Source organism: Ovis aries, chromosome 4 (assembly GCF_016772045.2).
Source record: "Ovis aries strain OAR_USU_Benz2616 breed Rambouillet chromosome 4, ARS-UI_Ramb_v3.0, whole genome shotgun sequence".
NCBI lineage: Eukaryota > Metazoa > Chordata > Mammalia > Artiodactyla > Bovidae > Ovis > Ovis aries.
In genome coordinates this window covers 120,122,871-120,134,979 of record NC_056057.1, presented here as the reverse complement: position 1 = coordinate 120,134,979, position 12,109 = coordinate 120,122,871, and the positions used below count along the sequence as shown (strand labels likewise).

The 12,109-nt window shown below is 48.5% G+C and overlaps 1 protein-coding gene across 4 annotated transcripts in view; it reads right to left on the bottom strand.

The window, feature by feature from the left end:
- UBE3C (ubiquitin protein ligase E3C) overlaps positions 1-12,109 on the bottom strand; it is a 111,751-nt gene that overhangs the window by 20,244 nt on the left and 79,398 nt on the right. For 3 of the 4 annotated variants that reach the window (XM_060415236.1, XM_060415237.1, XM_060415238.1), the window contains exon 19: positions 3,485-3,701. The exons of the other annotated variant lie outside the window; for it this stretch is intronic. In XM_060415236.1, coding sequence (XP_060271219.1) covers positions 3,485-3,701 — 217 coding nt within the window. The remainder of the gene's footprint in view (positions 1-3,484; positions 3,702-12,109) is intronic. 4 annotated transcript variants of the gene reach the window in all.

Here is a 12,109-nt window from a genome sequence, read left to right as displayed (position 1 = left end):
CCATCTTCCGGAGTTCACTCAGACTCACGTCCATCGAGTCCGTGACGCCATCCAGCCATCTCATCCTCTGTCGTCCCCTTCTCCTCCTGCCCCCAATCCCTCCCAGCATCAGAGTCTTTTCCAATGAGTCAACTCTTCGCATGAGGTGGCCAAAGTACTGGAGCTTCAGCTTTAGCATCAGTCCTTCTAAAGAAATCCCTGGGTTGATCTCCTTCAGAACGGACTGGTTGGATCTCCTTGCAGTCCAAGGGACTCTTGAGAGTCTTCTCCAACACCACACTTCAAAAGCATCAATTCTTCGGCGCGCAGCCTTCTTCACAGTCCAACTCTCACATCCATACATGACCACTGGAAAAACCATAGCCTTGACTAGACGGACCTTAGTTGGCAAAGTAATGTCTCTGCTTTTGAATATGCTATCTAGGTTGCTCATAACTTTTCTTTCAAAGAGTAAGCGTCTTTTAATTTCATGGCTGCAGTCACCATCTGCAGTGATTTTGGAGCCCCCCAAAATAAAGTCTGACACTGTTTCTACTGTTTCCCCATCTATTTCCCATGAAGTGATGGGACCAGAAGCCATGATCTTAGTTTTCTGAATGTTGAGCTTTAAGCCAACTTTTTCACTCTCCTCTTTCACTTTCGTCAAGAGGCTTTTTAGCTCCTCTTCACTTTCTGCCATAACGGTAGTGTCATTTGCATATTTGAGGTGATTGATATTTCTCCCGGCAATCTTGATTCCAGCTTGTGTTTCTTCCAACCCAGCATTTCTCATGATGTACTCTGCATAGAAGTCAAATAAGCAGGGTGACAATATACAGCCTTGACGTACTCCTTTTCCTATTTGGAACCAGTCTGTTGTTCCCTGTCCAGTTCTAACTGTTGCTTCCTGACCTACATACAGATTTCTCAAGAGGCAGGTCAGGTGGTCTGGTATTCCCGTCTCTTTCAGAATTTTCCACAGTTTATTGTGATCCACACAGTCAAAGGCTTTGGCATAGTCAATAAAGCAGAAATAGATGTTTTCTGGAACTCTCTTGCTTTTTCCATGATCCAGCAGATGTTGGCAATTGGATCTCTGGTTCCTCTGCCTTTTCTAAAACCAGCTTGAACATCAGGGAGTTCACGGTTCACGTATTGCTGAAGCCTGGCTTGGAGAATTTTGAGCATTACTTTACTAGCATGTGAGATGAGTGCAATTGTGCGGTAGTTTGAGCATTCTTTGGCATTGCCTTTCTTTGGAATTGGAATGAAAACTGACCTTTTCCAGTCCTGTGGCCACTGCTGAGTTTTCCAAATTTGCTGGCATATTGAGTGTAGCACTTTCATAGCATCATCTTTCAGGATTTGAAACAGCTCAACTGGAATTCCATCACTTCTACTAGCTTTGTTCGTAGTGATGCTTTCTAAGGCCCACTTGACTTCACATTCCAAGATGTCTGGCTCTAGATTAGTGATCACACCATCGTGATTATCTGGGTCGTGAAGATCTTTTTTGTACAGTTCTTCCGTGTATTCTTGCCACCTCTTCTTAATATCTTCTGCTTCTGTTAGGTCCAGACCATTTCTGTCCTTTATTGAGCCCATCTTTGCATGACAGCCTCCCAATCTGAGAGGCACGAGATGTTTTAGACTTACTAAAGGCAAATTCTTTTGGGGAGTTGGAAATTATTAGTATAGTGAGTTGGTTAGGAATTATATTGGTGAAGGGTTTTTTATTTGTTGTGCCAATAATTGCTGCTAATTCCCTGCCCTGGGTGGGACAAGGGTGTCTTAGGTCAAACCTCTCTGCTGACAGACTAGCTTGTGTGACAGGATTATCCACACTCCTGCCACTATGCACATGATTGTTTACTACCTCTCAACCATAAACAGCACAGAGAGTTTTGGAGTATTTTGAGAGTCTTAATTAGCATAGGGCTTTCCTCATTGTTGAGTCGATGATTGCCGGCAGGCCTCCATATCCTTAGGCACCTGGGAATATATTAATCAATGTATTTGGAATAGAGAAAAGGAAATACAGTAGTTTTAAGGTTAGCAATACTAGACTTTTTGAGTTAATGAATTTTCTCTTTTGTAATAGATCACTGTACTTTGTTATAAATCACTGTGTCCTTGCTATGTAAAAATGTAACTTTATCACTATCTTAAGACTAAATAGATCTTAAGGGGAACATTGGTGAAAGGATTTTCATTTGTTGGGTTGATGTTTGCTGCTAAATCTCCATGTTCCCTGCCCTTATAATGAATATAACTAGCATATAGGAGAAATATAAGTATTAACCTTTAAGCATATAGGAGAAATAAGTATTAACCTTTAAGCATATAGGAGAAATAAGTATTAACCTTTAAGATTAATCATGTTAACCTTGGGTTAAATAAATTCCTTTCTTGACTGTAACTCACTACACCCTCACGCTATAGGAATGCAACTTTATTTGGAGGGTGGTGCCTGGTTTAAGAAAAAACACCCTTGGAAAAAATAAGTTTTTTGGTTATCAGAAAGAAAGGATCATAAAATGTCAGCAGGTCTCATAGCCAGAAGGTGATGTAAAATCCCTAAGACCTTTTTATGTGAAGCACCTGATTTTGATAAAGGTCAGGACTGCTGACCCCCACGTGACTCTGTATTCATCCCTATGTGTAATGAAACGTATATAAGCAAACCCCAAAATAAAGAAAATGGATCAGTTTCCGGAAAGACTGATTCCCTCATGTCGTTCTTTTCTGCTCCCCGTTTCTCTGGCTGAATTCCCATCTGGAGCGTGGGTGCCCTCCAAGGCTACTTACTTGCCCCGGTTTTTAAGTTCCATAGGAGAAGGAGCCCAAGGAGGGGCACCTTCCGATATTCAAGTGGCACCAGTGGGCCAAGGTGGATGGTGCAAATTCCTTGTCTTGGAATTTTATTGGTATCCCACGTAAACCAAGTTATTCAGCCTCTTTTTCTCTCCTACTATTTTCTGGCCGAATTCCCATCTGGTGCATGGGTACCCACCAAGCCTATTAATTTTGCCTGGGCTTCTAAGATCGGACCGGGGGGCCTCAGTGCCTCCTCTCCTTCGGGAGGACAGGAAGACGCCTGCGGCGTACATAGGTGGTGATTGGTATTCCATGTGAACCAAGTTATTCAGCCTCTTTTTCTCTGCTAATTTTCTAATCCCTCTCTGTCTGTAATTAAATAAGTTATTTCTAAGGATGCCGATGCCGTCCCCACCTTCGAATTCCCTGGACCCACTGGGGCTGGACCCCGGCAGTGCCTCCCAGCCGCATGCAGGAGGGGAGCTGAGGCGGCACTCGGCTGGTCCCCTGGGCTCTGGCTCTGCCCTGTCTCTAGCTGAAATGTGCACAAGCTCCCACAGCACGAAGCCCGCGTGTGCAGACGGGGACACCCAGGTGTGACGGCCCCACCTGCCTGGGCCTCTCCGAGGTGGTGTGCCGGCCAGCGCGCACTGCAGGGTGCGCGCAGGCGCGGGAGCCCCAGCCCCACTTGCCTGGGCCTCTCCGAGGTCGTTGTTCACCACCGTGAAGTTCAGCCCCAGCTCCTCCACGTCGCCCTCGTAGCTCTTGAGGAAGAGCAGGTTCCGGTACACCTCAGGGTCTAGGGACGCCAGGTGGTGGATGTCCACGTCGGCGCTGGTCCCCAGCAGCTTGGACAGGAAGAAGCCAGCGAAGGGCAGCTCCACCAGCATGTTCTCATAGAGGGCCTGCGAGCGAGAGCAGGGGCCACTGGTCAGCACTTCACAGGGCCGCCTCTCACCCTGCCTGCAGGCGAGGCCGGCTGCTCAGCCTGGCCTTCATGGGCCCGAGACGGCCGAGCCCAGCCCGGCCCCCACAGGCCTGAGGCAGCCAACTCCTCTCCCCATGCAGGCGAGGATGCAAGCGCCACCACGTGCCAGCCCACAGCGCAGGCGTTCACACATACGCCCCATGCAGAGAACCCTACAACAGACGGCAGGGGGCCTGAGGGCTCGAGTGTGGCGGGGGCCTGCCAAGTTTTCCTGTGAAGCCTCTGCAGGTGGGTCAGCCTCCCGCGGCTGCTGCAGTAAGTGTGCCGACCAGTGGCTTCACCCAACACAGTCTGGAAAAGTCTGAACCCAGGTGTCAGCAGGCCACGCTCTCTGGGAAGGCCACGCTCTCTGGGAAGGTCCTGCCAGCTGCGGGGCTGCCAGCCCCCCAGTCTCTGCAGGGCTGCTCCCCCTCAATCTGCTCTGTGCCTCCACCCTGCCCTCCTGCCTCTGATGCAGACACCACTCACTGGATCCTGGGACCCACTCCACCCAGGATGACCTCTGCTGAGCTTGCTCACATATGCAAAGACGTCTTTCCAAATAAGGTCACACTCACAGGGACAGGGCTTCCCTGGAGGCTCAGCAGTGAAGAGTCTGCTTGCGATGCAGGAGACCTGGGTTCAGTCCCTGGGCTGGGAAGATCCCTGGGTGAAGGCAACAGCTGCCCACTCCAGTATTCTTACTGGGACAATTCCATGGACACAGAAGCCAGGCGGGCTACAGTCCATGGGGTCACAGAGTGACTGAGCGACGATCACTCCCACTTTCTCTCACGGGCACAGGATATCAGAATTTGAGTGAGTCTTTCTGGGGGTCACAGTTCTACCCGCAGTAGCAGGCAGGCCAGAGCACCCCGGTGACCAGCCCTCTCCTCTGGGTGGAGCACAGTGAGCGCGGGCATGGGCACTAGGCGCCAAAGCTGGGTTTCATGTAATTTTCGACATCAAGGAAGACAGTTATTCTTTAGATTGTTTTTTCAACCATCAAACGGGGAGAAAGCAGCGTTCTTAGCTCAGCGACCACAGCCGCTCTTCCCACAGAGCGTTCCCAGGGGCGAACGCCCAGAGGGCACTGCGTGGGCTCCTGGACTCCACCTCCCCGAGGGTGGTCACCACACTTGGAGTTTAGGCTCACCCTCTCCCCCTCCAGCTATGTCCCCGCACTTCTCTGATTTGAAGACTGATGATTACTCAATTAGTTTTGAAAAAAAGGCAAGAAAGGCTTTCTTAATGAAAGAATGCATAATAAAATGGCAACCGGCACTTAGGTCCTCTCCTGATGATGTGAAGAAGGGCTGTTTTGAGACGCCAGGCTTTGCCTCAAGTTAAGGATGGCCAATACTATTAACCTGGCCCACTTAGGAACCCCATTACTTCTAATGAATGATGCCGTCAAAGCTAAGGAGCATTCTGCAGAGACGACAAGACTGATCCCAGGTGTCGAGAAAAGCCTCATTTGTACGGTAGGCTGTGAGTAAACTCAAGAGAGTAAATCATCAGGTGTTGAGTATGGAAGGTCATTGTTTGCCATTCCTGCATTAGTAACAGTAAGCTTGGGAAGCCCACTCAATCCATCAGAGCTACCTGAATTTTAAACAGAAACTCCACTGTGACTCATAAAATGTAAATGCACAGGTATAATTTTTTACACGAGGCAGGTTTAAGCCTTTAGAGCATTTAATATACAAGCACTAATAAATGATAGCACTAAAAACTGCGGCTGCATCAGCTAAATGGATTATAAATTAAATTTCCATAATGTATGCAACTGAGATACAAATGTAAGCATAAATCAAGGTATTTCCTAAACACAGGTTAATTACACACCCTCAAAAACTGCCAATTTTTTATGCAAAATAATCCACTTAGCATTTTTCATATTGGCCTCAATCCTCAGTCCGCTGCACGCTTGTTCCTAGAAGCGTATCAATAACCACTTGTCAGGAAAACACAGCAATAGGTATATGGAGAAAACCTGTAACGTATTTTTCAACTGTCTGTCTTTTATGAGTGTTTATAGCTAGAAATTGTGCCAAAATGATCTGAAATAAAAAGGATTAATTACGGTAGAAGCCTTTTAATATAAGTGAGTGCAGTCGCCATGCAATTAATGCAAACCGTGCCCCTGCCTGGACGGGCGGTGTGAGCCGCATCTCAGGCTGGTTCTGTTTGCTGCCAAATAACTTCAGTAATTTACTACATTAAGAATCAATAAAAAAAATAATGCTTTTCAAATGCATCTCTATCAATCTTCAGGTAGTTCTAAAGTGAACATTTATAACTTAATCTAAAAACTATATCAGAGATGTCCTGTTTTAAGGCCACTCTAATTGAACAAGGAGATAATAATTTTAATTATTTCAGATCATGCTAACCTTGGGGTCTACAAAATTAAAGATATGTAAAATAAGGATGTAAGCTGATACTAATATGCTATTTAATTTAGCAGTTGTATCTCAGAAGAAATGACGGCGAGCTGAAAGCCGTGCTCTCTGACTGGGCTACTGTGGACTCTCAGGCTGAGGCTCCTGCAGGGCGGGGGTGCTCCTGGCTGTTAGCCCACCGACGGTGCCCACTCACGCAACACAGCGAGGGAGTGCCTGCTGTGTGCGGGGACCTCTATCGGCAGGAAGGAATTCTGCATTCACAAACTGGTTTGCAAAAAACCATTTTTTCTGAGACATTTCAGGTTGTCAAAATTACACACATGGAGATTTGCTTCAAATCCTAACTGCTCTCTCCTTTAGCTCTGTCCACACAGCTGCCTGACCCTCAGTGACGAGGGCGCTGTGTGTCGGGTTTGACCTGCCCCCCACCACCTAGGGGGACGAGGCGTCCTACCAGCCCCGGAAGCCAAGGAGAGACCTACTCCATCATTCCAACAGGTAATCTGCACCAAGGGTTTGACAGCTTTATTTCTGAAAACAGCCCGTTCACTTCTGAAAACCTCTGAGGATGCTGGGTGGGTGGGAGGCGAGAGGTCACGCCTTCAAGCCGCTCTCCTCACTGGGCATCGGGAAATCCTCCCAGGCACACAGCTACTGCCCAGCAAGTGCCCACTCCTGGCCACTCCTCCAGGCTCAGGCTCCCCCGCCCACCAGGTGATGGAAAAGTCACGTCCCCTTCCCCCGCCGAGAAGTCAGTACTGGTATATTCACAGAGCTGTGCGGCCATCACCCTCCAGCTGAGTTTTGAACATGTCACCCTCCACAGCAGAAGCCTTGAGCCCTGGGCTGTCCCCCCTCACTCCTGCACCCTCAGCACAGAACTCTTGGAGGCCTTTTCCGTAGCCACACGCACTTTTGGGTGAGCCACCTAGCCTTTGGGCACCTCTGACGATACCCTGCCTGAGTTTCTGCTGCCCGTGCCCATCCATACCAGCAGAGGCCAGGAGGCCTGCTCACCTTGTCTCTGACCCCCGGGGTGGCACCAGGAGCCCCTGCCTGGTCTGCCTCACGGAGGAGCTCAACAGCCCCTGGCTGCCTCCCAGAGAAGCTACCCCGATGTGAGGAACAAGAGTAGCAGTATACGTCTTCACCTGGCTCGCTTTTCACAGTGACTATTCATTCATCTTTAAAATGTATTTATTTGGCTGGGTCTTCACTGTGGCATGTGGGGTCTAGATTCCTGACCAGGGATCGAACCCAGGCCCCCTGCATTGGGAACAGGGAGTCTTAACACACTGAACCACAGGGAAGTCCCCAAAGTGCCTATTTGAATGCATAGAAGGATTTAAATGGGCGGATTTTATTCATTTTTTAGATAATTACTGTGCTTACTGCACAAATAAAGAGCAAGGAAAGACACGCTGTGCACTTTAGGCAGCACCAGCAAAGTCTGTGTTCCTGATTTTCCCGGTGAGAATCTAACATGGCTTAGAAGAAGAAAAACAGCCCTATGTAACACTGACCTGCACTAAACTAGTGTGTGGAGGGCTTCAGCATGTGAGAAGGGAGTCTGTGCCCCGCAGCCAGGACACTGCCAGAGCCCTGGAGCCCGCGTCCACAGCCAGAGAGGCTGCTGCAGCGAGGGGCCTGCCCCTCAACCGAGAGCAGTCCCCACATGTCGCAACTGGAGAAAGCCCCTGCAGACCAGCACAGCCAAAATTTTTTTTTTTTAATAAAGAAAAATTTTTAAAAATGTGACAAGGGATATCTCAGTGGAAAGCAAGATCTGCTTATGCGGGGGCAGAAAGAATTCTGGTGACTATCTCAGAATAGCTAAAACTTCAATAATACTTTTAAGTACTGAAATCAACTGAATTCTGGCATACACTTGCCATTTTTTACTGTTCAATAAGACCATTTTAACTTCATGTTTAATTCTGAAGAAACAAACTTATATAGAAAACTATGACCTTAACTAGGAAGAAGAAGAATCTCCAGATTTGGGAACGCGTTGCTTTTAATGGAAAAGAATATAAATTGTGATTAGAATGCTATAAAAGCAGTACAATTCTCTGAAGGGATAAGGGTCAAATAAGTAATCACTTATAATAAATTATAAGTTTTACATATTTGTTAATTATGATCTTTGATTTTTCTGTTTCTCAAAAAAGTTGAAGGTCAACAAGAGGAAACGCATGGTGAATCATCCCTGCGGTTAATTAACTGGGAGATTCAGAGAAAGCCTGCTTCTGAAATCCGCTGACCTCTAAATAAAAAGAGTCTTAACATTAGAGAGTCTCAACATGCAAGTCTTGATTGGAAGACTTGTGCTTAGCACAGAACGATCAACTATTGGCTGAATGATATGTTTAAAAAAGCCTGAAGGAAAGATACAATAACTTCAGAGCTCAATCAGATGAAGCAGCTCAACTATGCTGACCCTTAATGAGCTGGCGAGTTCGAAACAAGATGTTATACAACAGAAGCTTTGTCATTTAAGGACCAAAGTAACTTAAATTACTAGTATTCACCTCAGTTGACAGTTTCAAAGCCTCAGCAAATTCAGTGAGCATTCTATAAAAGGATTCTAACAAATACAAAAATAATTTTCCCAACTCTCAAAAGTCTCAGGATAAACTGTTAACTGCCAATACTACAGCGTATGATTCATTAGGTGTAGACGGAATTCCACTCAAGTACAAAATTATAAAGTATGCTGAAGTTTTACATCTGTTAATTAAAAATTTGAAATATATGACCAAGATATTATCAAACAACCTGATTTACAGACATTCTGTTCCAATTAAATCAATATTCCAAAGCAAGGGGAAAAAAAAAATTTCCAAGTACAATTCAAATATGATAAAAGATTTCCTTCAATAAATATTCTGAACTTAATTGGCTTAAATGGACATAGGTGCTTCTATCTGTTTAAAAAAAAAGTTCAAGATGACATTACCACATCCTTGAACTGTTTATTTATTCCCTGTCCAGAGTCTGATTTACAGGCGATAAAATGCAATCACAACCCACACCAGAGCAGGAATCATCTGCTAATGGAACTTTTAGCGAGAAGTGACCAGTGACATGAGGTAATTCTTCCTATGCAGGAGCGCTCCTGAGGACCTCACTGCACTTCATCACAGTAAACAATCACTAACATATGCATTAAAGAAAATTTAAATACATTATGACCCAATAAATATCATAATCAATCAATAGACAATTTTCTTCTCTTAAAGATTTAATGTTCGGATACCACACTATTAGTGCTATGCTACTACACTCACTTAGATATGGACAATTTTTAACATGCTGGTACAAAGTTTAACCATTTATAGTCAGAAATGTTTTAGAAACTAGTGCTCCCTTAGGAATTCCCTTGCAGAAAAGTATACAAGTAAAATCTTTAAAATGAGGAACTAAATTAAGTACCATTCTCAAACAACGATAGTTTTGTTGTTGCTTTTGTCTAAACTTTATTATTTCAAGATCTTTATTAAGACAGCATTTATACACACTTCACTTTTAGGACCTGGAACCTGGTTTACAGAGCTGATACATTCTGGAACGGAGGAGTAAGAGGGTCTGCTCTCCTCTGGATCTGCAGCTTCACAGCAGATGTGTCCTTAGGGAGGCTCCCACGTGAGCAGCGCGATTATGCAGACACACACACGCGCACATGAGCAGTGCCACTATGCAGACACACACACACACGCGTGCGCACGAGCAGCGCCCTCTGCACACACACACGCAGTATCACACCAGGGCCTCCCTGGCAGAAGGCTGGACACAGAGAGGAATGGAACAGGGGCGAAACAAACCCGCACATGTGTGGCCAACTCAGCAAGACCGCCAGGACGGTCAGACATGCACACACAACAGCACACGCAGACACTATCCACACAAAGCCTTGCACATGAATGTCCACAGCAGAATTACTCCTAAGAGCCAAATCCGAGCCTCCGTGAAATAACAAACTGATAAACTGTGGCAGTTACTCGCATGACGACATCCTGTTCAGAAAAGAAAGGAATGAAGCACGGATAATACGCCACCACGTGGAGGAACCCTGAAAGCACTACGCCAAGGCAAGGAAGCCAGTCATGAATGGCCACAGGGCCCGCGACTCGGCTCACAGGAGAGGTCTAGAGCGGGCAAGCTGCAGAGACAGAAAGGAGCTGAGGGGTGGCCCAGGACTCGCAGGGCTGGAGCAGAAGGGGGAGTAACTGTGAATGACGTGAGGTTTCCTTCTTTACCACTTTCTTCTGAAATCTTGGTGGTGACGGCTGCACAGCTCAGTGAACAAACTCTCCCTCACTGACCGGTGCCCCTCAGAAAGGCAGAGCTTCACGGAGTGTGGACTGTGGCTTCTGGTAAGTCACAAGAGCATCGTCTGCTCTGCAGGCCCCGAGTTTAATTAGGGTGCTTCTCTAACGGGCCACTCCATCCAAGGAGCTCCAGGGGGAGAGCGGAGTTCTGCTAGAGACAGCATGGACCGCATGAACAGACCTCAAATGCGCTGCATAAAGGGATTCAATGATAAAGTTGAAATTTACTATAGTTCTGACTAACTTTTATAGAAAAGCACATCGCAACACTGGTCTCTAAATTACTTCAGGGTGACAAAGCTCCTGGGCCGCCCACCCTGGACACGCATCCCGTCCGGTCTGTCCCCCAGGCTGTGTGTCCTGCCGCCAGGAGGACTGTGCCTGCCCTGCGCCCACCTCCCTGACCCCACAGCTGCCTCGCACACAGCACTCAGCCTCCTCCAGGCTACGCTCTCCTCCAGACAGAGACCCCTCCTCCGTGGCCTTCCCCGCTGTGCTCAGTCAGGACGCCCCAGTGCGCCCCACCGCACTGCCAGAACGACCCCACGGGGCAGAGCCCGGCCCAGGCCAGGGCAGCGTGCCGTCCGTCCCCGGAGGGCGTGGCACTTGCTCGTCAGCTCTGCAGGGTCTCCCAGGATCCGACACCACCCCCCGTCTGGTTCTGCATCCACGGCCACTTCACCAAAGTCGGCTGCCCCAGCTGGGAACACCAGCCCACCTGTCCACTGTCCTTCTCCAGAACCTCTCTCATCCCTTGGGGGCCAGGCCTGCTGAGAGGCCGACACGACCCACCTGTGACCCTCCCACCCCCTCCCCCGGAGGCACCCAAAGAACTCACTTCTATCATGCCGCCCCCTAAAAATATCATCCAGAACAACCCTGAGGTCCACGACTGAGGGACGATTCCGTAACGCGGTTGTCACAGCACCGAGGACCACTTGGCAGTACCAGGAACACAGTCCTGACACCTCACAACCAGATCGGCCCTTGAAAAGGGGCTGAGGGAAACGAGCCAATCGCAGAGGCGGCCACTTCAGAGGCCACGCGCAGGAGCGCACGGAAAGGAGACACACGGCACGCTTCCCGAAAGCTGGCCGGCGCCTGCCTCGCTTCTTTCTGGAGGGGGAGGGTTGACACGGGTGATGAAAATGCCCTGTGCTCACAGCGGTGACCGTGCAACTCTGCGCTGGCACTGGAGCCCCTCATCCGTGCTTTTCAACTGGGTGAGCTGCATGGCTGGCGAACTCTATCTCAATAAAACCAGGACAAGAAAAAAACAGACACGCAGGACACCAAAACGTGCCCAGCAATCCAGCGTCACTTTCCTGCCCTCACACGCGTCTCCAGGAGCCTGGGCACCTCCTCGCGCGTCCCCAGGGCCTCCCTGAAACCAGCACGCCTGTCACCCCAGCACTTGCTGAGAACAGAGGCTGCAAGCCAGGGCGCGGGGAGCCAGCTCCTGCCACGGAGACCCCGGCCCGTGTGTCCCCACTGCACGGCGCACGGACCGCCGAGGGAGAGGGCCCAGAGCACCGAGCCCAGCGCTGCCCACCCGCTCCCACCGCGGGGAGAGCAGCCGGCTCCGCCACAGCGCGGGAGCCTTGCTC